Source organism: Silurus meridionalis, chromosome 16 (genome assembly GCF_014805685.1).
Source record: "Silurus meridionalis isolate SWU-2019-XX chromosome 16, ASM1480568v1, whole genome shotgun sequence".
NCBI classification, from domain to species: Eukaryota; Metazoa; Chordata; class Actinopteri; order Siluriformes; family Siluridae; genus Silurus; species Silurus meridionalis.
In genome coordinates this window covers 6,736,638-6,762,124 of record NC_060899.1, presented here as the reverse complement: position 1 = coordinate 6,762,124, position 25,487 = coordinate 6,736,638, and the positions used below count along the sequence as shown (strand labels likewise).

The 25,487-nt window shown below is 39.4% G+C and overlaps 1 protein-coding gene and 1 long non-coding RNA gene across 8 annotated transcripts; one reads left to right on the top strand and one right to left on the bottom strand.

Annotated features, from left to right (window-relative positions):
• Positions 1 to 779: 779 nt before the first annotated feature.
• On the bottom strand, positions 780 to 20,655 carry phf20b (PHD finger protein 20, b). 5 transcript variants are annotated; one of them, XM_046869520.1, is made up of 19 exons: positions 20,007 to 20,655; positions 17,344 to 17,446; positions 14,916 to 15,087; positions 14,719 to 14,803; positions 14,271 to 14,347; positions 13,665 to 14,091; positions 12,963 to 13,061; positions 12,654 to 12,794; positions 12,442 to 12,501; positions 10,408 to 10,671; positions 10,015 to 10,182; positions 9,817 to 9,903; positions 8,867 to 8,998; positions 8,556 to 8,665; positions 6,022 to 6,121; positions 5,408 to 5,603; positions 4,448 to 4,778; positions 3,877 to 4,096; positions 780 to 2,423 (listed from the first exon to the last, which is right to left on the bottom strand). In XM_046869520.1, exons 2-19 carry the CDS (start codon positions 17,424 to 17,426, stop codon positions 2,278 to 2,280), a joined length of 2,898 nt encoding a protein of 965 aa, XP_046725476.1. In that variant the 5' UTR covers positions 17,427 to 17,446; positions 20,007 to 20,655; the 3' UTR covers positions 780 to 2,277. The 5 variants fall into 5 exon arrangements, with proteins under 5 accessions (XP_046725476.1, XP_046725475.1, XP_046725480.1 ...); XM_046869519.1 differs by having other exon boundaries at positions 8,487 to 8,665; positions 20,007 to 20,654; XM_046869524.1 differs by lacking the exon at positions 17,344 to 17,446 and having other exon boundaries at positions 8,487 to 8,665; positions 20,007 to 20,654.
• Positions 17,461 to 24,521, top strand: LOC124398956. 3 transcript variants are annotated; one of them, XR_006928152.1, is made up of 3 exons: positions 17,461 to 18,989; positions 20,679 to 21,995; positions 23,808 to 24,521. It is a non-coding gene; the product is annotated as an uncharacterized LOC124398956 (long non-coding RNA). The 3 variants fall into 3 exon arrangements; XR_006928150.1 differs by having other exon boundaries at positions 17,461 to 19,893; XR_006928151.1 differs by having other exon boundaries at positions 17,461 to 19,906.
• The last annotated feature ends 966 nt before the right edge of the window (positions 24,522 to 25,487 follow it).

The window sequence follows — 25,487 nt, the reverse complement described above, 5'->3', positions numbered from 1 at the left end:
AAGCTGTGTTGCTGCCAACTACGTTCCCAGGCTGCTGACCCAGCAGCAGAAGGAACATAACATTGAAGTCTGCCAAGCATTGGCATTGCTGTGAATGAACCGTCCTTGATGTCAAGGATCATTACCGGTGACAAAACCTGAGTGTATGGGTACGACCTTGAGACGAAACAGTAACCTTTACAGTGGAAGAGCCCATCATCTTCATGAAAAAGGCGAGGCAGGTCCACAGTGCAACCAACTGCATGCTCATCATCTTGGACATTTGTGGCATTGTGCACTGAGAATTCGTCTCCAGGGGTCAGACAGTTAATAGCGAGTTCTATTGCCAGGTTTTAAGGCGTCTGAGGAAGGACATTCGAAGTAAGAGATGGACCTAGAACAGAGCTAGTCTCAAAACATTTTGATACCACCTATATATTTTATACACACACACACACACACACACACACACACACACACACACACACACTGCCTGTCCAAAAAAAGGTCACACTAATATTTCATTGGATCGCCATTAGCTTTGATTACGGCACGCATTTGCCGTGGCATTGTGTCGACAAGCTTCTGCAATGTCACATTTATTCACGTCCAGAGTTCCAGTAATCGTTTCTCACACACGCACTGTGTTTATGCCACTGAAATTCATGCTAGCAGCAGGACAGATGTGGTAAACAAAACGGAATGTGAAAACAAAGATGATTAATTGTTAACCCATTGATGATCACAGCACCAGAAAATCTAAAACATAACCAAAGATAAACACGACACTGAACACAGACTTATGAAGCTGCACGTACAGGACATTTTTATTTTTCTTGGCTTCAGCTAATGCATGGTTAAGCACAACAAAGGATTACCCATGTTTCCATGGCATTATGGAGACGGTGTTTTTTTTATTGAGAAGTCCAAAAGAATTTGGACGCCACAAAGTGCTTAAATGTTTTATAAAATAATCAGGTCTGATTACTGTATTTCCAGTGACTGTGGGATGAAGGAGGGCAGACACGCAACATAACATCAGTGTCTCCCACAGTTTGAGGATCAAATTTGTTGGAAAAAAATGTATATTGTTACATTAGAATATGTTGCACTGGAATATCAAAAACTGAAAGGAAACGTATTTGAGAAATGGGCACTGAACTCCACTCTCTTAAACACATGCTGAGGTCCCATCTGCTCCTCTGACGCTCGCGCTCGCTCGCTCTCGCTCTCGCACACACACACACACACACACACACACACACACACTTACATCATTCTGTCCATAACTCAGCATACAAACAGACACATGCCCGGACCAGGAAAAAAAAAAAGAAAAACAAGAGCTGAAGCAATAACTTAAATTCTCAATTTCAATAAGTTAAAAGAGCATCTAGTGCCCTAAAATGGAAACGGAAAAAACAAAAACAGTACAGTATGCTATAAGAGCTTGTGGAAAAATACAAAAAAAAAAAGGAAAGAAATATGATACCCTTTTTGTGCTCGTTATATATATATATATAAATGGCAGACATGAGAGGAACAGTACTACAGAATACACAAGGGATAAAGGTAAAGTTATTATCATGATTATTGTACTTATGAATGCAGACTTAGTCACAGTAAACATTACAGTTTTGATCAAATAGGGGGAAAAAAACAAACAAAAACATGAATTACAGGGTTTTTTTTTACGGATAGGCAATTTACATTGTCTATTTGAATACAAATATAAAAGCAAGATGCAAGTACATTGAGATTAAAATAGAAGCTCCTTTAAACATTTCCCATGTTTAACAGCTACAAATCCACAGTCACTGCCTTGGAGTCTCTTCGTATGAAGATGGCAAATTTTCTAGCAGTTCTTGACAAATCGGTCATGTATGAAAGGGTGGCTTTGCATAACGTTAGCAGAAAGAAAAATCGACCTGCCTGAATAAAATATTTTATTCATGATCATTAAATTTAAGTGCTGAAAAAATTGTTTTATAACCAAAATAATATCCCTTGGGTATAATGCCATTTTAGTCCTTCAAAAAAAAAAAAAAAAAAAAAAAAGGGAAAAACAAGGCATAACTGATGCCTAAACCTGAACCACATTCAAACCTTTTTAACATATTAAACGTTCAAGTCATTTCTTTCTTCTTTTGTCTGCACTGGTTAGTTTGCTTTGTCTCTCAGTTTTCCTCACAGCATAGAAGCCACTTCTTTATCCGCTTTAGTTCAGGTTCAAGTCTCAAAAAATTCCATGTCTCCTCTTCTGTATGCTTCCGAGGAGATGTGTGCGTTCTGACGCCCTCATGTGGATGAAGAGCACAATGCAATCTGCTGCACTGTTCCCAGGTCTGTCAGTAGCTGTCTGATGCGGTGTTTGAGTTGCGGGAGTCGCGCCAGAGGTTCTGGAGGCTCCAGCTCACCTGTGTAGTCAAGCCAACTTTCTAAAACTGAACAATAACAGAGAGAAAAGAAAAAAAAAAAAAAAAAAAAGAAGTGTCATCCATCCAGCTATATAGTAATTAATAATCACAATTACACATAAAAGGAATTCTATTCCAATTCTATTCTAATTCTATCAAATAACTTTATCCTGAAACCAATTATGCAATAAAAACATCTGTAGAATAAAGTCATGTCCCAAACAGCGTTCAAGTACTTCAGTGCCAAGTGTTGCATGCCTCTGTTAAACATATATTATATACTACATTTGGATGCCCATTTATTTGTTTTTAAATATTAAAGTTTAGTCAGTTTTCACTGTAAGCTTTCCTACAGATCTTTTGAACCAGATGGAGATCAAGCAGATCTCAGAACATTTAAATATGATTTACTACACTGGCTGCATTCAATAACAAGACCTTGTGAGAACACAGTTTTCCAATTCATATTGTATGATAAACAAATAACAGACCTGACATTAAAGAAAAATTACACTTTGCATTAGTCTATCGATGTGATCTGGGATCATTCAAAACATCAAGATATATTAGGTTTCTAATGATGCATTGTGATGCCAAAACGTTCTCGACATGCAAATCAGCGTACTAAGGATTCTGCACTTACACTATTCGAACACCAGAGGTCGCAGTCGAAACAGCCCATTCGGTTTAAACATGGCAAGCAAGTTGGTTGTGATATTGCGCTCTGCCATTGCTAGCATGCAGATTGCAACACGCATTATAGTTTTTACATTATAACTTTCAAACACAAAAATCAGGAATGTTAGACCATTTTAGGTAATTTCTCATGCTGTATCTTCTAGATATGCTTCTTTTACTTGAAGTCACCAGTTCAGACACTTTGTTGAAGTAAAAGTTCCAGAAGAATTCAAAGTTATCTATTAATTCTGATAGTGAACCTTTATTAAAATATGGCGAACATAACATTTGTTTAGCTTTAATTCATAGCAATTTTCACATTCCTTTTATAAAGGCTAGTTTTGCTGTGTTCATGGTTGAAAGAAAAAAAAAAGTCAAGATTTGCTGAATGTATTCTAAAAATCGAATCTAAAGCCAGCATCATAAAATGAGGGCTCCTGAAACTAGAGCACATCGTTACACCACAATGAGATGATTCTTCAACGTGAGTTTGAAGTATTAAATTAAATCTATGAATCATTTCTACTTTGGCATGGCCACTGGTACATTTGCCCCCTGGGGTTTTACATAATTCTGTGCTGTCCTCCTACTGGTGGCCTTTTTTACTGAGTGGCACAGAAGCAGTCATGCTGAGATCAAATATATATACATATTTATTTATTTTTAATAAGTATGCATGTTATATAGTTTGGTACGGAAACACATGGTCTCTCAACACAATACGTGGGGGTGATGGAACAAGTGACAGGACAAAAGAAATCATACAGTTATTAAATCAAGTCAGAGTTTGTTCAATGCTCACCATCCAGCTCTCTCTCGATGAGATCCATCCTGTGGCTAACCTCATCCTGCACGGCTTCGATGTGTTCCAGCAGGTTCAGCTGCCACTGCTGGTGTAGCAGGAGGTCAGGGTCGGGTTTGGAGTCGCAGGTCACTGGGTCAGGCTCCTCGGTTTTAACCTGCACCGCACAGCTCTTTTCCCGTTCAGCCGCCGCCAGCAGCTTCATGCGACACTCCAACTCCTAAAAACGTGATGAATAAATGTTACATTTGTGCGCATTGGACCTGTCTGAAGAATGATGTATTAAATGATTGCAGTTCTGTGCTTTCATAGAGTCTCAGCTAAAAGAGAATCAAACATAAATCAGCAGAAATGTTAAATTGCATTTAAGAAATTAGTCATTATGATAGCTGAAAGAAATTTAAATAATTCATTGCTATATATTCTGCCTGTTGAATTCCAATCTCTTTTTAGCTATTCTTTTTTTTTTGTAACCTTCCCCCCCCTCATCTTTTACCCAATTGTTCTCTATCTAGACCCTGATTAACCAATCAAACTTAAACACATCAACACTGGAGCAGTGTTAAATCACCTTAGCATTGGTCAGCTGCAGTCTGCGTGTCTCGAGCTCCAGAAGCTCTTCAGTGTTGCGCGTCTCCACCACCAACCGCTGCTCCAGCGCAGGATAATACGCATGTGGTTTTTGGTAGCAGTGCTCGCTGCTGATGTAAGACGTCTGGAAGGAGCAGGTGGGATTCACGGGCTGTTTGGGATTGACCTGTTCACCATCCGTGGAGTCTGCTGTGCGAGGGGACGAGGGAGAGGGCGTGGTCAGGCCGGAATGCCCGGTGCCCTTCCTGAGAATGCCGTCGGAGGGCTTCCAGGGCTGCCGCCACAGCTTCAAGTCGGGATGAGCCTGAGCTCTATTGGACAAACAAATACAGGGCTCAGCGTGATATAGCAAAAACACAAATTTAGGATTTATAGGTATATTGGACGTTACAATGAGTTTCCGAGGGGTCGGTTATATCAGCTGTATTATTTATTACTAACATTAATGTCCACGCAGGGAAAAAGAAAAACAACCTTGAAATCTACTTCAAATCTCTAGGGACTCAAAGCGAGTGGATGAGGGTCACCCAGCAACAATACAAAAAACATTGAAACAAAAGTCCAGTGTGGCCTCTACTACTTTTACTGACCGAGGCTCAAAATGTCCATTTCCTGCTTGCTTTCTTTTTGTTAGTTTTTCAATTCATGTTTGGCCTCTGCCTCAAAAAAATAAAATAAAATAAAATAAAAATATTCTGGTTGATTCTTTTTTGAAACCAAATCAAAAGTGACTTACTGACTACATTAATCAGTGTTTAACAGAGAGAAAAATGTGAATGGGTGGTGTAGAATAGCTGAGATTCTCCTCTGAAATGTTCCTTATCTCTCTTCCAACAGATTAAGCAATAATCAAGGTTACTCTTTAAAATCTTTTTTTTTTTTTAATGTCAGGAATTCCTTGCACAATATTTATGTAGTAAATAAAAGTAGTGGAACCTACTGCAGGATGCTCATTTTGAGCTGGAGGCCGTTGAGCACTTCAAACACGCGGTGCACGTCGCCCAGGAGCTGGTGTGTGGCTGCCATTTTCTTGCTGTTCTGATGCGAGTAGTTTTCTTCTAAGAAAGGCAGGCCATACATGTGACCGCTGCTGAGCCAGTCCTTATCGTACCAGTAGCGCTGACTCTGTCGCTGAGCTAAACACAATACATTCAGAAACAAAATAAATCACATTATAATCTATTAAGTCTGAGATATAGATATATCTCTATATTTTACAGAGAGAGAGAGAGAGAGAGAGAGAGAGAGAGAGATTATATATATATATATATATATATATATATATATATATATATATATATATATATATATATATATATATATATATATATATATATATATATATATATATATTACAAGGAACCATCTGACAAATACAAAAGTTCCATCACAGATAGGAGAAAAATATTCAGCTCAACATCAGCATGCAGATTATGATCCTATGATACCCAATATCATAAATAATACATTTAGTTCTGCACCACTGGACAGGTAACAATGGAACAAAGCTTATTTCATGGCGGTCACTGAGAGTGGAGATTAAGGCGAGCTCACCAGGTGGGTCCCTGCAGATGTAGCAGCTGTAGGTGTCAGGGACGCTGTCCTCATACAGGCCCATGCACGTGCCATGCTGCCAGCATAAACACTCATCACACTGATAAGGGAAGCAAAAAAATAAAAAATGAAGGTGAAGTTTACTACTTATACACACTCGCTCACTTCACTCTGCACATGCGTGTAAACAACGTGACAAAACTTTTTTCCGGTCTAGAATCATTTTGTCCAGAAAGACAACGAATGCTTAACTAAATATGCAGTATACATGATGTAGCCAAAAGTATGTGGACAATTCAAGAAGCACAAAACTGTCAGGAATGCACTAAGAAGGTAAGCCTTTAGATTTTTGTGAGCATGAATTGGTGGGTTTTTGTTAAATGTGAGCAAAAATTATCAAAATGAAAAATAAAACACTTGAAATATATAAGTCTGTGTGTGATGAATCTATATAATATACAAGTTTCAATTTTTGTATTGAAAATATATAAAAAATGTTTACTAAGTTCACTAAGCCAGTGCTTGGCTGCAATCTCCATACCAAATTTTTCCCCCCTGCCCAACATGTCTATTAGGAAGTGATTTATATTTCCTTTATTATAGACATACACATACGTACACACACAGCCCTTCCATAGTCAAAAAAATAATTTAAATACAAATTATAATTACTTGAATCACCCTCTTACGGTCACAATTTTTTTTAAGCCCTAGACTAACACTAAAGGCACAGATAATTAGCCCTTCTACAGATAACTGCTGTCTGGGGTGTTTTCTGTGTCTGGGGAAATAAGGAGGCTAAAGATAACATGTAAGCGTTGCTACAACACTGATTATATACCTAACTAAGATGTATAACATAATATAATATTAATAAAAATACACCCAACTAAGATTTAGATGTATTTTATGACCTAGATTTATTTGTTAATAAATATCGCAATTTCCGGACTATAAAGCGCCTTCTATAAGCCGCACCCACTGAATTTTACAAATATTTTTATTTTTAACATAAATAAGCCGCACCTTGTGTATAAGCCGCACTGAAACTAATGAACTTTACACAGGCTTTACCGAAAGACAGTGTCTGTTACACGGTGTAACGGGTGAAATATGTTGTGGCTCCTTTAGGAGCAGAGCGGCATTTTGGGAACAGCACGTCACTGCATTCTATTGTATATGTATTACTGCGTGTGTGTGCGCGTGTGAGACTGAGGGTTATGTGCTCATTATTTTCTGATGCTCATTTCTAAGTTTCTTTGACTAACCCGTAACGCTGTTGCCAAGAAAAATAAAAAAGCCGAGTTTTGGAAACCTGTCTGTGCTTATATGATTTTATTTGCAACTGGAGTTAGTGAGCTCTCCCTTCACCCAGACTCAACGCGTTACAACGGCTTGTATCTAAACAGTAGCCTACCAAGTAAGTCATTGTTCACTGTCTTCCTCCTTCCTTTCACAACTACTGTATTTCTCTCGGGAGTTTATCTTTTGGCATCGTCGTGTGTTTAAAAATCAACACCGGTGAAAGTTTTTCTCCCGATGCCGTGCAGCTCAGAAGAGGTGAGGTGCGTTTTTTAGTTTCCGTTCGGAAATTTCATTGGTCTAATGTTATGGGGTTCAGTTTTTTGGCTTGAAGTTTGTGAAAGCGGGAAAAACCCAGGAAAAATCCATAAATTAGCCGCTTCGTTGTTTAAGCCGCGGGGTTCAAAACGTGGGAAAAAAGTAGCGGCTTATAGTCCGAAAAATACGGTAATATAACTAATTATTTTAAGGAGGAGACTGAAATGACACTTCACAAATATCCTTATATTCAAATCAACAAGATGAATTTTCTAAGTGCCACACTGGCCCCCATGTTTTACCCTCCTGGGCTGACTGACTAAATGAAACATGTATAACTTGATCACAACAAGGAAATCTCCACTGCCAACAAGTAGACTTATCAAAATGTTTGACTCAAATATCTTTCAAATACACCATGGCAATGTGTAAATCAATAAAAGTGAAATCGATTCATCAGGTGAATGCAAGATGGGTCCTTACAAATTCATAATTTTTCCACTAATTTCTAAGATATTGCTCGAACAAAAATTGACACCAACAGATTGACGTACTGAATAAGTACGTACCACTCATGACACGTCTGAATTAGAAACAGTAAGGACGCTAGAAAACAAGGCCAGTTCTGAGACCTTGCTTGAAGGTCAACTTCAATGCCAATCAATTCCCAAAATTCAGCTTAGTTATAATTTCATACAAATCCTACAATCAATAACGTGTTGTTCAGAAACTCGAACGGGCACGCAGACATAATGCTTCCGCAAATACTAAGGTGGGGCTATAAAAAGATGGAGTTTGTATAAATAAAGGAGCTACAATTCTGCCTGCTTTCCCCTAAATATAAGCCACGAATGTCCAAATCTAAAACACTTTTTTTTTTTTTTTTTTGGGCAAAGCAAGCCCACCTGGATCATGAAGTCGTTCTCCTCCTGTACCTCGCACACACAGCGCACTATCTCTGAGTCATGACCCACCGTCTCCACCCCTTGCTCAGAGAAAGACGTGCTCAGATCGAGCCCCGTCTCCGACTCCTCCTCGCTCCACAGAGGGCTGTCTGTTGACCAGTCGCTGCCGCTGTCTTCGCCTGCAGCACAGGAAACCGATGGTGAAGAAAAAGCTCGGAAAACAACTCAAACCTCACAAACACATATAATGTGACCCGGATTGGGAAAGAAAGAAGGGATATGAGCGAGACAGAGAACTGAGAAAAGGGAAACATTAAAGCGCAGACTAAAAGCAGACTAGGAAGCCTGTTTGAAAACGGGCCAATGTGTTTGATACCCACCATCATCGAGCTCTGGTTCAGAGAAGGGTGCAGCGTAGGAGCGGTGTTTGTGGGAGGGGGGCAATTTGAGAGACAGATTTGGATTGCAGGGGTACGAGCTAAAGCCATTGCTCTTATCACAGCCGTGAGAGTCTGTCGGAGGAAGGGAGAGCAGATGCCAGGGAGGTATTAGGACATACAAGACACTTATCATCCACACACAGACAAAGGAGCTTCCGGGAAACAAGGAATTCACAGGCGACACCGGCATCTCTGAGCAGCATCTATAAAGTTATCTACAAAGCCGAGTTATAGGAGCACTGCCGGGAAAGTTAGCCAAGCTAGCAGCGGGAAGCATTCCTGTACTGTAGTGCTCGGGAGTGCTGTCCCACACAGAGACAAACGGAATGCTTTAAAGGGATCTAGATGAATGGATGTAATTTCTCAGCTCATGATCATGAAGCAGGTGATACAAAAAACAACAAAGTAACAAACATTTAAAAGCAGAACACAAGTGAAATGTGATTTGAGTTCTGGATCAAAGTCAGGTCAAAAGTAGTATGTGATACGGGACCGTGAATATTTCCAGGCACCTGATTGGTGTACTACTTATAGTGAATTTCCGAACGTGTGGCAAAAGCTAAACAGATTATATTAGACACAGCTACATTGTCTTGTTTAAGTATGTTAACAGTGTGGCTGATCTTCCACACAGTAATTGCCAAAGACCATTATAGTGATTTCTACAGCAAGGACTAGTCTAAAAGGTACGTAATGCTACTAACTAATAAAATGTGAGATTATACATCAGGTTGAAAATATTTAACTAAATAAATAAGATCATTACAGAGACAGCATGGCTCTGAAGTGAACATGAGCATGTGTGTGTGTGTGTCTGTCTGAAAGGCCTATATGAAAGAAAAGCACTTGAACAGAGGAGAGAGATTAAGCCACATGTCCAACGGTCTTACCTGACTTTGACCTCTTTTTCTTCCTTCTTTTCTTCTTTGGCTTAATACAAAAGTCCCTCTGCTTCTTGTCTCTCCGCTTCTCTCGTTCTAGCCCCAAACAAATGTCACAAATTAGAAATATATTCAAGCTTTCATTCATAGCAGGAGTATTTCATGTGCAGCAGTAGATGTGAAAAAGGGGGGGATGCACTCCCATACCCGTTTCCATGGTGACCCAGTCTCTGTCGTCATGGAGCGTGCGGTTGGTGTGCTGGTTCTCTTTGCTCCTCTCGCAGTGGGAGGAGCTGCGCTGACGATGCACACCGTTGGTAGTATGGGGTGACGGGGTGTGACTGGATTTACTGTCACTCAGCGGAGACGGAGTGTCTGTGTACGAGAAAGCGACAGAATGAGACACCCACACGCTTTCTTTTTTTAAATAATCAGGATGGGGGATGGGGGTGTAGGGGATAAAGACTCACACCAGTTGGAGAATTTATTAAAGATAAACTGGAGAATTTTGGCATATTCATTTATTTGTCCCTAAAATAAAACAAAAATAAAATAAAAAAAAAAAGCCTTGTTGGAACCATTTCCACAACACGGACTTACCTAATGATGCAGAAACGGTGCGGCGTCTGCGAGGAGTCTCGGAGCTGTGCATGTGGCTCTCCTGGGCCTGAGATTCGGAGTTGTGTGTGTGGGGGCTGTGTGAAGAGCACAGCTCGCTCTCAGAGTGGTAGTACTTCATGTGATAGTGCAGCAGAGACGCCTTGCGGAAGGACTTGGTGCAGCCTGGCACCTGACACTTAAACGGGTTATGGTCCAGTTCGATGGAGAGGATGGGCGGCGGCTGGTTCTTGATGACTCTGTACACTGTGGGGAAATCGTTACAGAATCGTGTTTGGGTGTGTTTTAGAAATAAAACAGGATAATTAACCAACAAACCCCATATGTTACTGAAGTGTTTATAAAGTTGGTTTTTTTTTTAAAACTCCAAACTATTTTTAGAGAGAGAAAGTCAGACCTTTGCAAGTCTGAAAAATCATGCAAAAAAGGGGGTGGAGCTTCCAGAAGTCAACATGTACAAGTCAACTGCCCAATCAGCCTTTTTTTTTTTTTAGAAGAAGGCAGAGACCTGCAATTCTAAAGTAAAACTGATGTGAGCCAAAATGAGTTCTTCTATCTTTCAGTTTAATAAGCACATGTGGAGTCGGCCACTTGTTAGGTTTGCTCCGTTTTACACGCCGGCATGACTCTTTCTTTCTCTCTCACACACACACACATTGTTGCTATGGTAATGCTGACACCTAAAGCTGATGAATACATGCATTACAGTAGGATTAGATGTAATGTGGGGGTAAACTGAATTTCTTTATTCCTGCCTGCATAAACATTTAATTGATTACACTGAAACCGTTGCATAGAAACATGACAAATGTCACCTTAGATTTAGGAAATAATTCTCTTTAAAACTTAAGGTCCGTTATATCTACAAAGCGCACGTGAAATATACAGTGATCCCCGATTTATTTTTTTGCAGATTTGTCACACTTTAATGTTTACAGTTTTTAAAAGAAGGTTTTTATTATTGAGGGAAAACAAAATCCAAAACACACAGCTGTGTGTGAAAAAGTATTTGCCCCTAAAACTAATAACTGGTTGGGCCACCCTTAGCAGCAACAACTGCAATCAAGCATTTACGATAACTTGCAATGATCTGTTACAGCGCTGTGGAGGAGTTTTGGTAAACTCATCTATGCAGAATCGTTGTAATTCAGCCACATTGCAGGGTTTTTCGAGCATGTACCGCCTTTTTAAGATCATGCCACAGAATCTCAATAGGATTCAGGTCAGGACTTGAACTAGGCCACTCCAAAGTCTTCATTTTGTTTTTCCTTCAGCGGTTTCCGTCATGGAGCTCTGCCATACAGACCATTTTTGCCCAGTCTCTTTCTTATGGTAGAGTCATGAACCGACCTTAACTAAGCCAAGTGAGGCCTGCAGTTCTTTGGATGTTGTTGTGGGGTCTTTTGTGACCTCTTGGATGAGTTGTTGCTGTGCTCTTGGGGTCATTCTGGTCGGTCGGCCACTCTTGGGCAGGTTCTCCACTGTTCCATGTTTTTGCCATTTGTGAATAATGGCTCTCACTGTGGTTCGCTGAAGTGCCAAAGCTTTAGAAATGGCTTTATAACCGTTTCCAGACTGATAGATCTTAATTACTTTCTCGTTTGTTTCTGAATTTCCTTGGATCGCGTCATGATGTCTAGCTTTTGAGGATCTTTTGGTCTACTTCACTTTGTTAGGCAGGTAGTATTTTAGAGATTTCTTGATTGTGAACAGGTGTGGCAGTAATCAGGCCTGGGTGTGGCTAGAGAAATGTAACTCAGGTGTGATAAACCACAGTTTAAACAGGGGGCAAACACTTTCACACAGGGCCATGTAGTTTTTTTTATTTAGTTTTCCCTCAATAATAAAAACCTTCATTTAAAAACTGCATGTTGTGTTCACTTGTGTTCTCTTTTAATAATATTTAAATTAGTTTGAAGATCTGAAACAAAGTGTGACAAACATGCAAAAACCTAAGAAATCACTAATGTAGTGTTCTATAGCAGAAAGCAGAGAGAGATATTTGGGAACACTCACATGGTTCCCTGCTGTACTTATTTGTGGTTGGGAGGTGGACTTGTCGCTGCAGAAGTGCGGCTGAGGAACAGAAATACAGTGAACATACAAAGCAAATTAAAATTCAACAACCATGCATAAATCATCTGCAATGTAGGAAAAAAATACGAACATGAACAGAAGCATTCAGGTCATTTAGAAGTGGGTTTAGTTATTTCTCAGTAACGACTAACCGAGATCAGGATTAGATTCCGTCTGTACGTTAGGCTTGGGGTTCTCCAGGAGACCTGTCTGGCAGAGACCATCCTGATCACTGAAGCTTTCTGGGGCCGAATCTGATCTAGCAGCTCTGATCTGGGATCGACTGTTTCTGTCTGTATGATTAGAAAAACAATTTAGTAAGCTTTATTTTTAAGGTTATGCACAAAAAAATAGAAATAAATAAAAAGAGAGAGAAAGAGAGCGAGAAGGGAAGGGAAAGAGTAAAGGTAAGGAAGAAAAAAAGAAAAACAAAGCAAGAAAAAGGGGTTGCATGTGGGGACCTGTAGTATTGGCTCTGCTCCTTTTGGATGGAGGAGTTTGTCCCATGGACGCACGTCGTTTCCTCAGCTCTGGAGCACTGGCTTGTTCTGTGTCTTTCTCTGCAAAAAGCCAACAAGGTTGTCAGCATGACTCATCAAAAAAAACAAGACCTGCTTAGACCTGTGTTTGGAGTGGATTTACTACAGCTGACTTAGCAGCTGAGGTAAAAAAAAAAAAACAAATATAGAAGAAAGAAAAAAAGAAAGCATGAGCATTAGTTGTACTGTTTAGACCACATGTACTACGAAGTCGCCAGTTGGCGCTCCCACTTTCAATACTGGGTTACACGACTAACATCCCACAAAAATTTACTGTGATAAGCAGCTACGTAACCAAGCGCAAAAAAAAAAAAAAAAACCCAGACTGAGGAGAAAAATAGCTTTCAAACTAAAAAGGTTTATTTATGAAATAATTTATTCTATATATTTAATGTCACTGAGATCTTTTTTTTTTTTTTTTTTTGCAGAACATAACATTGTCCAAATATTGTCTTTTTTCCCTTTCATTTAGAAGGTATTCTTCTAGTTATATTTACTTTCAGGAATCACTAGATAGATAATTTAGTGTTTCTGATAAGCTGCAGTCAAGTGCGTGCAATGTAAACATATTTGTCGATTTCACGTTGCCAGTGTTAGCAGAAACGTGCAGCATCTTTAACTTACCCTCCACTACTCTGCCTTTTGCTCGCCTGTTCTGGCCATCAGTGGATTCTTTTTCTTTCTCGTCTTTCTCTTTTCCCTCTCCACAGCTCTCATGGGTGCCGTTCTGAGGCGCTCCAACTTTCTTCTCCTCTTCTCCGACTCCTCCATTAATCTCCATCGCTTCTTCTCCTCCGTTCTCCTCCGCTTTTGTCTTTATGTCTCCACTTGATGGCGCGTCCTCCTGCGCTTCGTGTCCGCTCATCAACTCTGGCTGCTCCTTTTCAGGCGGCTTGGTGTCCTGAAACTTGATGCACTCGTCCATCGCTTTCGAGTCCTCTTCCTCCGATTCGGTCTCATCATCCTGATGGTTCCTACCGTTCTCTTTGGCTTTACAGTTTTTTCCTGCTGCACGCTTTCGGCTTGGCTGCCCTGGCTTGTTGCTCGCATTCTGTAGATTGCAAATAGACAAGCGCGTTGACTTCGGCCTAATACCATGTTAAGACTAACTCATGTAAAAAATAAAATAAAAATTACAAAAAATATTATAGAAAATTTGAATTATTAATAACATTATTATTTAACCAGATAATTTGTTAAAGAATTTAGATGGGAAGATAAGATTCTTACCTCCTTACTGAAAGGCTTAATCTTTATCCCTTTTACTGTCTTAACAACACCATCAAAAAACTTCACTGTGTAAAAATCTGTAATAAAACAAAAACAGGTTCACGATTTTATTACATTATAATAACACTGTGCTATTATAAGTCAGTAATGTGGCAAGAGAGAGTCATGATGTAAAACAATAAGCTTTTTTTTAAATCTCTCGTCATGAGGCTACATCAGAAATGTTAGCAGGGAAGAATAATCATATTTATTCATATGTCTACAAACTAACCCTCAATGCACTAGTCATTGACATAAAATGCAACTTTTAACCCTCGGTCAACCCAAACTTGGGATTTGGCAACACAGTGGAGTTTTACTATTTTTCGCCACTTCCGATCAGTATAGACGATATATAAATGACACCCCACTGATTACCTATGATTATATACCATACATAACAACTCACCATCTTTATCCCGGGAGAGGATCTTAGCAGGATAGTAGCGACAATCTGACCAACTGGCTAGAACTTTCTGGTTGATTTGGAAACCCTGTAGCAAAAAAAGAGAAAAAAAAAACAATAAAAACAACACAATAATGAACAACACTACAATTTCTATAAAAAGAATGGACTGCAATTTCTTTCAGAGAGTAATCATTCACCGGTGCCATGTTGTGCTCCTGTAGGCCCTGTCTCCTTAGCTGGATTCGTTCCACAGGGCGAAGGTAGGGGCTACTCCAATCGAACCACTCGTCATAGCGATGACTCCACTGTCTGTAATGAACCAGGACCTTCTCATCCTCATAGTCAATTTTCTCAATATTGGCTGCATACCTGAACATTTTAAAACAGAAAGCAGCGATTCTGAATTAGGCTTGCAGGCAGCACTGTTTTTTTTTTTTTTTTAACATGATAATTAGCATGCATCACATGATAGTTACAGGTTTTTCACAAGTAGTTAGCATGTAGCAACCGGGTGTACAGATTTGCCCTAAAAGCTACGTCTCTCTTGATTTAGTGACTGACGTTAAAATAAAAACTGTAAGGTTATTTACATTTACGCCATTTGGCAGAAGCCCTTATCCTGAACGACTTACAACTGAGCAGGGGAGGGTTAAGGGCCTTGCTAAAGGGCCCAACAGTAGCTGCTTGGTGGTGGTGGTGGGATTTTAATTTGTGACCTTCTGAACTAAAGTCCAATGCCTTAACCACTGAGCTCTTTACCTCGCTCTATTTAGCATTATGTATGATAATAGGCTCCTTTTGCCTAAGCTTGCTGTTGTCTATCTGACAAATGACTACTGTTTGCTAGCAAATGTTTTTTTTGTGGATTGTTAGACATTTACATAAAACTGGCTCGCTAAAATTAACAAATTTATTAGCTGAAAAAGATTTGCATGAGCCGCAGTTTGATCAATTTGAAACGCTGTATGAATTGTCCACATGAAACAAACACTAGCAATAATTAACATTATAACTAACAAAAAATAAATAGTATATGCCATATGAAGGTAAAATCTTCTGTATTTAATCCATCCATCCTTTTAAACACAACTTTCTTCGCTTGGAAGCTAGTTATGCCTCCTTCTACCTAATGTACACAGTTGGGATAAATATTGGTTAAGTCGTTTAGGTGTTTTATTTAAATCAGAGGTTGCAGTTTATTCTTATATCACATTGCATTCCTGCTTGAGGGGAAAAAAATAAAATAAAGTATCTACATAAACATGCTCATTCTACACTATACATAGTTTTACAGTACTTACTGTTCTAATAAAATCAGTTTTATCTTATTTTAGTTTGCCAATTGTATATACTCGGGTTGAAACGATTCCTCGAGTAATTCGTTTAGTCCACCCAACTACACAAGCACTGCGTTTCCCCACGGACCACTATTACTGACGCACCACCAGCTAAACTCTGGAGCGTCTGGGATGTTTATAAAAGTGCGTACGCCGCTTTCCACGTAAAGGTTGTGTGCGCAATCTGGGTCGCCAGTTTCCCTTCTCGCTTCTGTGTTTCCACGTTGTGTGTACGCGGGGCTCAGAGTTTTGAGCGTATGCCACGTTTCTAAATGAGAACACGGAAGACGCTGCAAAATGATAAACGGAGCGACGGAGCGAAAACAACGAGGGGCACGGAGAAGATTCAGGCCAAAGAACACAAGAAGAAAGTTTTCAAAGTTTGGGGTAATTTCAAACTAAAACAAAGACACTGTACAGTGCGTTTAGTTTTATAAAGTAATTTGCAATAGATAATTTTTTCATTTTTATATATGATTTTATTTATGTCTTTGCATTTGTGTGTAATAATCGCAATTAAATGCACTTAATGGGTTTGGTTTTCCCAGAATGCAATTTCAGCAATAAAAATACATTTTTCTAAAAGAAAACAAATTACTTATTTTCTATTGTATATTAAGTGTTGATCTTTAAAGAAAAAACACTTCTTGTGCGATTACTTGATTAATCGATGGACTAATCGGTAGAATACTCGATTATTAAAATAATCGATAGCTGAACCCCTAGTTTATATGGAAACACAGACTACCACAGAATCAAGCTTTTGGCACGGCCCTCACAGTCCCCTGTAGAGCATCCACAAGAGAAGACCTAGAACCTGGTAGAATCTGGACATTTGGTCCTGAACTGCACTCTCCAAATTCAAGCGTTATAAAAAAAATAATAATAATAGAAATAAATGTAGGGATGCAAATAATTGAGAACTGATTACTGAATGCCCCACATCCATCCATCTAGCTATTATCCAACCATCAAATACATACTTACTGTATAATAATTTTCATTATTTAGAGTCTCAAATGCTTGTTTTTCCTTTTCGCTACTCTTTGATGATAAAGATTTATACATGACCTTTCAGTTTCTGTGTGAAACCTTTAAAATGCATTTTCACATTTCCCTGAATGAAAACAGAATCAGATTAAAAGCTAGGGGCTATGATGGTGGTGCAGAATGCTGAACAAAGCAAAGAGCTCTTCGCAGCTGTGTTTGGCTTCTAACGGACTGAAAGCAATGAAGGCGGGAAGTCAAGGTTGCCAAGTCGAAAGATGAAAGAGCAAGGAACACTGACCAGTTCTTCAGACTGTCCCGGGCCTCCAACGGCGCCCCCACCTCAAACGTGATCCCTCGGCGGTGAGGAGGCGTCTTAGTCATGTTGTGTGCTTCACGCCAGGCTTCGGAAAACAAAGCTTTAATCAGCTGTGCATGGTTTCATGTATCAGTTTTAATTTCAGCTGGTGCTAATACTCGTAGTCCTAAATTCTAATATTTCGATGCCAACAAGCACAAGCTTTTCACAAATATATGTGAAACATTTTTTAATAACTAGGTTAGACCTAATCCAGAATTACAACTTTCTAAATTCCACCATCCAGATTCATATGCACGAAATAAAAATCAACCCATTTTTATTTAAGCAACACTTTAGATTGGATTAGATGTGAGGGGGTAAAAATATATATATATATAAATTAAATGAAAAATCAAAAGGGAAAAGTCAAAGCCATTAAAGCATGACAGACACAAAGAAAGACTGGGCTCTTGAGCACCTTCTAGTGGCGAAATCACAATCCAACCCTTTCTTTTGAACCAACAACCATGGCTCCAAATCTCATTATCAGGGTAGATAGCCTAAATCCATTAACTTATAACTCAATACAGGGAGAAGGAGAAGGAGGTGGTGGTGTTGCATACAAATGCCCGTTACAGACAATATAAGATTCATTCAGGCCCAATCCCTAATTGGCATCATATTACAACAGTACGGCTTCTACACTGAAAAGAGCGAGTATAACCAATAATGTGTCACTTAGAGGAGACAGAAATGAGATGGATTGAAGAAACCTTTCAATGGCTTGAAATCTCTTTCTGCTTTGTATGAATTCAAAAGCAGAAGTGGACTACGGAGCATTGATGGCATCATAACAGCAAAACAAATTATACAAATAAAAACTTTTTTCAATAAAAAGTCAAGATGGGAAAACTAGCTTAAATCCAAAAGTGTATTTAATGCTAAAGAATAGTTTTACTGTTTACAGGACAAACTAATTTTGGGCAGCAGGAAATAATGCTCAGCTATACACACATACATACAAAAAATGTGTGCTTGCAAGATCGATCATCTCAAAGTGCTGATGAGGCATGGCTGTAATGCAACAGTGTAAATTCATCTGTTTATCTGTGTGTATGTGTTTGTTTCAACCAGCTGGAAATTATAAAATGTAAATCACGTTTATCTTTGGGTTATAATGACCAACATAACGAAAGTAACGGGTTGTACTATAAACTGCAGGTGTTTTCATCCTGTGAGACCACAAAAGGAAATCCCTTTCTGTTCTCACAGGGTAAAAACACATGCAACTTATAGTACAAAAAAGTAGCATAAATGTATAGTATATTTTTGCTTTCAGTACATTTAGAAGGATAGATGTAAATATATTCTTGTGGCAGAGACACACAGTGAGTGAATAATGAGGAATGAGTGAGGGAGTAAAATGATGGTGTGAGTGAATAAGTGAATGAAGGCGAGTAAAGGAGGAAGTGAGTAAATGAAGTGGAGTGAGGAAGTGAGTGCAGGAGTGAGGAAGTGAGTGAAGGAGGTGTATATCAGGGAGATGTAGATTTCGCCTCCGCACATTTACTCCATTCACAGAGCCTCTCACTGGTCACGTGACTCCCAGCAGGTCCACGCTGCCGCCACACAGAAGCGGATCAGATGTGCGTGTGATGAGCCCAAACATTTAAAAAACCCTGCTGTATCTACTTTAAACTTGCTTTAAAACGTTTTAATCGAGTGTGATTTAAACCGCGTCGTGTTCAGATACAGGGGGGCAAAAAAAAGAGAAAAGCGGCGTGACTCAAATGGCGCGCAACACGTTTCCTCCTCGCTGTTTACCTTCATGTCAAGCGCGCGCGCGCCCTCGCTTTCTCTCTCGCGTGCGTCGTTAATGTTCGCATCAGCCGCGAATCCTGCGTAAACAGCGCGCGGTTCATAGAGCACCAGCACGAGCGCGCTGTACAAGTCTACAAGCGCGCGACAATGACCTGCTTTAAACTTTACTTTCCTCCCTTTTCTTCTCCGTCAGCGGAGCGGGGGGGGGTAAAAACGTGGGCGCAACGTTGTGCGCAAGCCGCGATGTAGGAGCGTTTACAGAACTAAACTAAATCCGGCGGACCGCTTAAACATGACATTCGAGTTATGAAAATGCTCAAAGATTTAACACTAATATGGATTTCTAAGCCTTAATTGCATGTGTATTCGTAAGTTCGCATGTGCGTATTAAACGTCGTTACATTGTTCACTCGGCCCTGGTGACGCGCACGATGATTGGCGGAATCGTCTGACGCGTGCGACTTCCTGCGCTCTGATTGGCTCAAATGTCTGTCAGTCATCTCGAAGCGGCCTCCTTTCGGCCTAGTCGGCGGTGCACACGGGACTGTCGTAATAATGACTCTCGAAGACAAAACGCCAACTTCACCGAAAAGTGTTCAGTGTTTGATGCTACAGCTCCTAGGAGAACGCGGTTCTGCAGGAAGCGGACATTCCTGACTCTCGGAGCGCTCACTTACACCGGCTTTTGTACAGAAGGATTCCTGCGTGCCCGCTGGCAGCGGATCACATGTACTGAACACAAGTTTAGTGTAATCACAGCAGCATCACCTTTCTAAACATCACACCGCGTCACACAGACTCTTATATAACCGACATACAATTAAAAATAAACAAACACCTACCTTTAATTTGTTTTTGACGGATTTTTGTTTTATTCCAAGTGCAATGGAAGCAGCAGTAACGCTGCGCACCGCGTGCTGCTGCTGCTCCTCACGCTCTTCTCCGCGCAATTTGTTTTCTCCGGCGACTCAGGCCGGTGCTTACGAGGCAGCGCTCGTCTGCGCATGCGCGGCACCTCTTCCTTTCCCCCTCTTTATCTTTATTTGATCGTATTCTTACGAAATACTTCGGAAATATGTTTTTTCCATGCGCATTTCTTCCAGCATTTTTAATATAAAGAATATTGCAGTTCTATGTAAAATCAGGTTCTACAGCGTTCACGTGCTACATTTTAAGTTTAATCATAACAAACTATTATATCTGTTACTACTACCACTACTACTAATAATTATAACAACAATAATAATAATATCATAGAATAAGTAGATAAAAGGTGTATTTTGTGCTCTGCTGATATTGTAAATATCAACAATATGTAACCTTTAGATCTTTTAAATGACTCAGCTGGTTTGTTGAATTTAGAATGATAATTACTAATATTTGTAGATTTTTTTTTTTTTTTTGACTGAGCATTCTAATGGTATATCTTCTACTCTATAATCAGCCAGGGTTTACCTTGTTAGTGTGGTTTTTAGCACTGATAAATCTCTGCTTTTGTCTGTCTTTTCTTTCAGGAGCCTCCTGTCTGTAACGGTTCAGTGTTTGGAGTCGTCGTCGACACTGCACCCAAGCGACGTCTAGCGGCCAAATGACGCATTATTAAAGTCCTCCTTTCTCCGTCTGACCACTAGAGGCCGCTGAGGTCAATGTGACATTGTGTATCGATGACAAACGTTCGATGTTGTTAAATGATCTCTAAATATCTTCTTCTTTCAGCTGTTCCCGTTAGGGATCGCCACAGCATAGTGCTGTTCTCTACATCTGCACCACACTGCAACTCAACTTGATGACTTTTGTCCCGTCGCACTCACCCATGTCATCGCAAAGTGCTTCGAAAGACTGGTCCTCACTCACTCTGGACCCATACTAATTTGCCTATCACCCGAATAGGTCAACCGAGGACGCCATTTCCACTGTGCTTCATTCTACCCTGATTCACCTGTACATGGACTTTATTATAAACAGACCACAGTCTGTTCGACTGAACAGTCACCTCCTCCAGTCTTACCCTCAGCACTAGGGTTCCTCAGGGATGCGTATTGTCCCCTCTTTTATACTCCCCTTTCACCCATCGCTGCCTGTGCCTCAAACATCATTAAGTTGACATGCAGATGACACCACGGTGGTAGGCCTGATCAGAGGTAATGATGAGACAGCTTACAGGGAGGAGATCCAGCACTTAGAAGACAAAGAAGGTCATTGTGGATTTCAAACGAGCTGGCAATCGCACTCTTGCTCCCATTCACATCAGTTGAGCTGCCATCGAGCTTGTACGCAGCTTCAGTTTCTTAAGAGTCCACATTTCTGAGGATCTCACCTGGTCTCCTGACTCTTCTCTCCAGATTAGAAATGTACAACAGCACTTGTATTTTCTGAGGAGACTTTAAAAGTCCCATCTGTGCTACAGGATGCTGGAGAATTCTTACCACTGTACCATTGAGAACATCCTCACAAACTGCATCTCAGTGTGGTAAAGCAGCTGCACAGCTTCGGAACGTAAAAGGTCCTTCAGAGGGTGGTGAAAACCGCCCAACAAATCATTGGCACTTAGCTTCTCATGTTGGAGGACATTTGCAACAAACGCTGTCTGTAAAAGGCGAGGGGCATCATCAAAGATACCTCTCACCAACCATTCACCCTTCTCTCATCGGGCAGATGCTGCAGGTGCCTCAGAGCCGCACAAACAGACTAAAGAATAGCTTTTTCCTGTGGCTATTACTGCACTGAAAAACTGATTATACAAGTTTAACAAACTTCACTGCTGCACTGCTGTCACTTTCTGTGTATATTACACTGCTTTATCCACTATGCATTTTGCCACCATTCATAACGTAAGTTTACTGTATATTTCACTCATATTTATTCTGTATATACTGTATCATACATACATTCATACTTGTACATATCTATATCATGTTATTTGAGCAGGTTATAGAAAGATACAACTTTATTGTCATTGCATAGTACAGGTACACAGCAACGAAATGCAGTTTGGCATCTACCAGAAGTGCAAAATAGAGCAATCATGCAAATAATGGCGATACATAAGTATAATATTTACAGCATGTGATGTATATGTAAGCATATGTACAGTGAATAAATTTAAAGGCTATTGTTGAGAAGGTTCTAAGGCTATGGCATTAAAAAAGGAAATGCGCAGCAGTAGAAGGTTATAATATTATGGCATTTAAGAAATGTGCAAGAATAAACAAGTGTATGTATGTGTATATATATATATATATATATATATATATATATATATATATATATATATATATATATATATATACACACATTATATACACATGTATATATGGACCTGGAACTGAAATAGTGCAGATGTACGTAAAGCACAATATGTGTGGAAAATGAGGGGTATAAAAGATATACCATGTAATATGTACATTGTATGTATTATTGTACAGAAGTTATATACAGTGTCTATACAGTGATCTAACAGTGTAGTGTAGAGTTCAGTAGTGTGATAGTGGATGGAAAAAAGTTGTCCCTGAACCTGCTGGTTTTGGTGTGTATGTTTTTGTATCTCCTTCTTGATGGAAGGAGGTTAAACAGTTTGTGACTGGGATGAGAAGAGTCCTTGAAAATGTTGTGAGTTTTGCGCAGACATCTGCTGTGGTGAAGGTGTTTAATGGCTGGTAGGTGGGTGCCAGTGATGCGTTGGGCAGTTTTGAGCACCCTTGCACGGCCTTGCATTCACACACAGTGGAGCCTCCGTACCATACAGTGATGGAGTTGGTCAGGATGCTCTCGGTGATGCAGCGTTAGAAACTCGTTAAAATCCCTGGGGACAGATGAGCTTTCTTGAGACTCCTCAAGAAGTACAGGCGTTGTTGTGCTTTCCTAACCAGAGCTGAAGTGTTCTGGTGCCAGGACAGATCCTCAGAGATGTGAACTCCCAGGAACTTGAAGCTGGAGACTCTTGCTCTACATCAGTTCCATTGATGTTGACTGGGAAATGTCTCCTGCTGTTGGATTTATTTGTCTATCCAATGCACTATCTTTGCATTTATACTGTATATTACTATATATACCATATATTATTACCTTCTGCACCTTCTGTACATTATCCACCCTCACCCCTCTACATATGGACACATACCCTTATTTATTATACTGCTATTCATTGTAAATAGGCCACTTATGCACTTATGGTTAGATGCTAACTGCATTTCATTTGCTCTGTATATGTACTTTGCACAAAGACAATAAAGTAGACCTTAGCTAATTAGCTAATAAAGATATTTAATTCAGTATTCAGAATTCCTGTTTCATCTAGCTTAAATAACTGCAGATCAGATATGGGAAGTAAGGTAATACAAATACTTGTAGATTAAATAGTGTAGATGGTGTAGATTTTTTTCTGGTATCAGTAATTTACTATTTATTTTTCATACCACTTTTTGCTTTCGCTCATTACATTTTTACTCAAATATCTGTACTTTCTACTTCTTACATTTTTAAACAAGGCTCATTACGTTAGTTTTAATCTATTTGGTGACATAATCAATATTTTTTTCTTCTCAATGCGTGACATTTTCATGCCCATCAACCTGTTTCTTGTCAATGCATGTATTTTTCAACCTACCATTAGTGTGTAATTTTCTGTCTTTCACACACCACAGATGTAGATCAGTTCATGAAGATAAGAAGGAGCAAGGCAGAAGGCAACAAGAAGTATGGGGTTAACGTGGATGAGACAGAGGGAGTCAGTGATGTAAACATGAGAACAGAGACATTCCTGATCATCATCATCTTTTCTCTGCTTGTGTTCTATATGGTGGATGTTTAGCCTGGATACATTCATTAGAAAACACAATTTAAAAATCTTTTGTATTAATATATTAATATGAAGTGATGTCCATTTACCAGCATGACATTAAAATAGGTAGTATAATAGGTAGTAATAGCACAAACTTCTTTACTTTAACTTGAGTGAAAAAGTGTAGTCAGTTCTTCAACTTTTACCAGAGAGTCTTAAAACACGAGTACGGTATCTGTACTTCTACTTGAGGATAGGATGTACGTGTTTTTGCCATCTCTGTTGCAGATACAATAGTTAGCCAATAGAGGATAACCATACATCCTTTGTTTTTATTCTTCCTTTTTTTAGGTCATGTGAAGGGAAAGAACATTTGACTCAGCCAGTCATAAAACTTGTCCAAATTGTCTGTTTTCATGGTGGATGTGAAGGAAAATGCTCCTCATAAGATCATGTTATCAGAACTATTGAAGTCAGGCCAGTGTTAGCCAGATACAACATCCCAGGACATTCAAATCTCTTCATAGTCTAAACTTATAACCCCCTAAAAATAAAATAAATATTAATTTATCCCTAATGTGACCCATGTCTTCTTTACCTTTAAAATGTTATGGTATAAATGATTAATCTGCTTATTTAAGTCAATATTTGGCCATGGTTTAACATATTAAAACATACTAAGTGACTCATCCTGAAGCAAAGGGATTTATCATAGTGGGGTTGCTTGCTTAAATAATGCCTATAGTGGTTGATGTGTAGATCAGTGTTAATAGTGTTTTGATTGTTAGGGTTACTAAGGTTTCAGCAATAGCTGAAAGATAAAGGCTGTGTATCCTAGCCCTGAGTCTGCTTCAACCGTAAGACATAAAATGTCCAGTAGGTGGACCCAGATTCACTTTCCTAGGTCTAATAAATATAGTCCATACCCATTAGTTTCACTGAAGGTCCAGATTGGATATTGAACAAGAACCTATTGGGACTATTTGGATCTCAAAGTTATGTAGCAAAAGGATATATATGTTTAAAGTCAAATTTAAAGAGAGTTAGATGTTTTAACTCTTGTTCTTCTGTGGTGTGCTGTGTAAAGAAAGGATGTTTTAGTTGTGAGTTAACAAGCCATTTACACCTCACATACAACCCCAATGCCAAACATTTGGGACGCTGTGTAAAATCTACATAAAAACAGATTGCAATACTTTTTTAAATCTCATAAATCCAAATTCTATTCACAATAAAAATAAATAAATAATAATAAAAAAAAAAACAGAGACAGAGCCATGTTTATAACTGTAGCATCACAGATTCTGTCCGTATACATCTGGGAACTGAGAAGATCAGTTGCTGAAGTTTTCGGAGAGGAATGGTGTCCCATATAGGTCTGATACAGGATTCTAGCTGCTTAACAGTTCTGGGTGGCAGGCCAGTTTAGCACCCGAACTCTTCTACTACAAACTCATAGTATTAAATAAATGCAGTATGGAGTTAACATTGTCTTGCTCAAATATGCAAGGACTTCCTTGAAAAAGACATTTTCTGGGTGGAA

Bases quoted from the DNA above. Each gene is read 5' to 3' on its own strand.
- phf20b (XM_046869519.1), bottom strand. From the start codon at position 17,426: ATGACTAAGACGCCTCCTCACCGCCGAGGGATCACGTTTGAGGTGGGG. The intron at 12,795-12,962 runs GTCCCCACATGC...CTAATCATACAG, and splicing joins GAGCAGAGCCAATACTACAG to ACAGAAACAGTCGATCCCAG. The intron at 6,122-8,486 runs GTGGGCTTGCTT...TTCCCTTATCAG, and splicing joins AGAACGACTTCATGATCCAG to TGTGATGAGTGTTTATGCTG.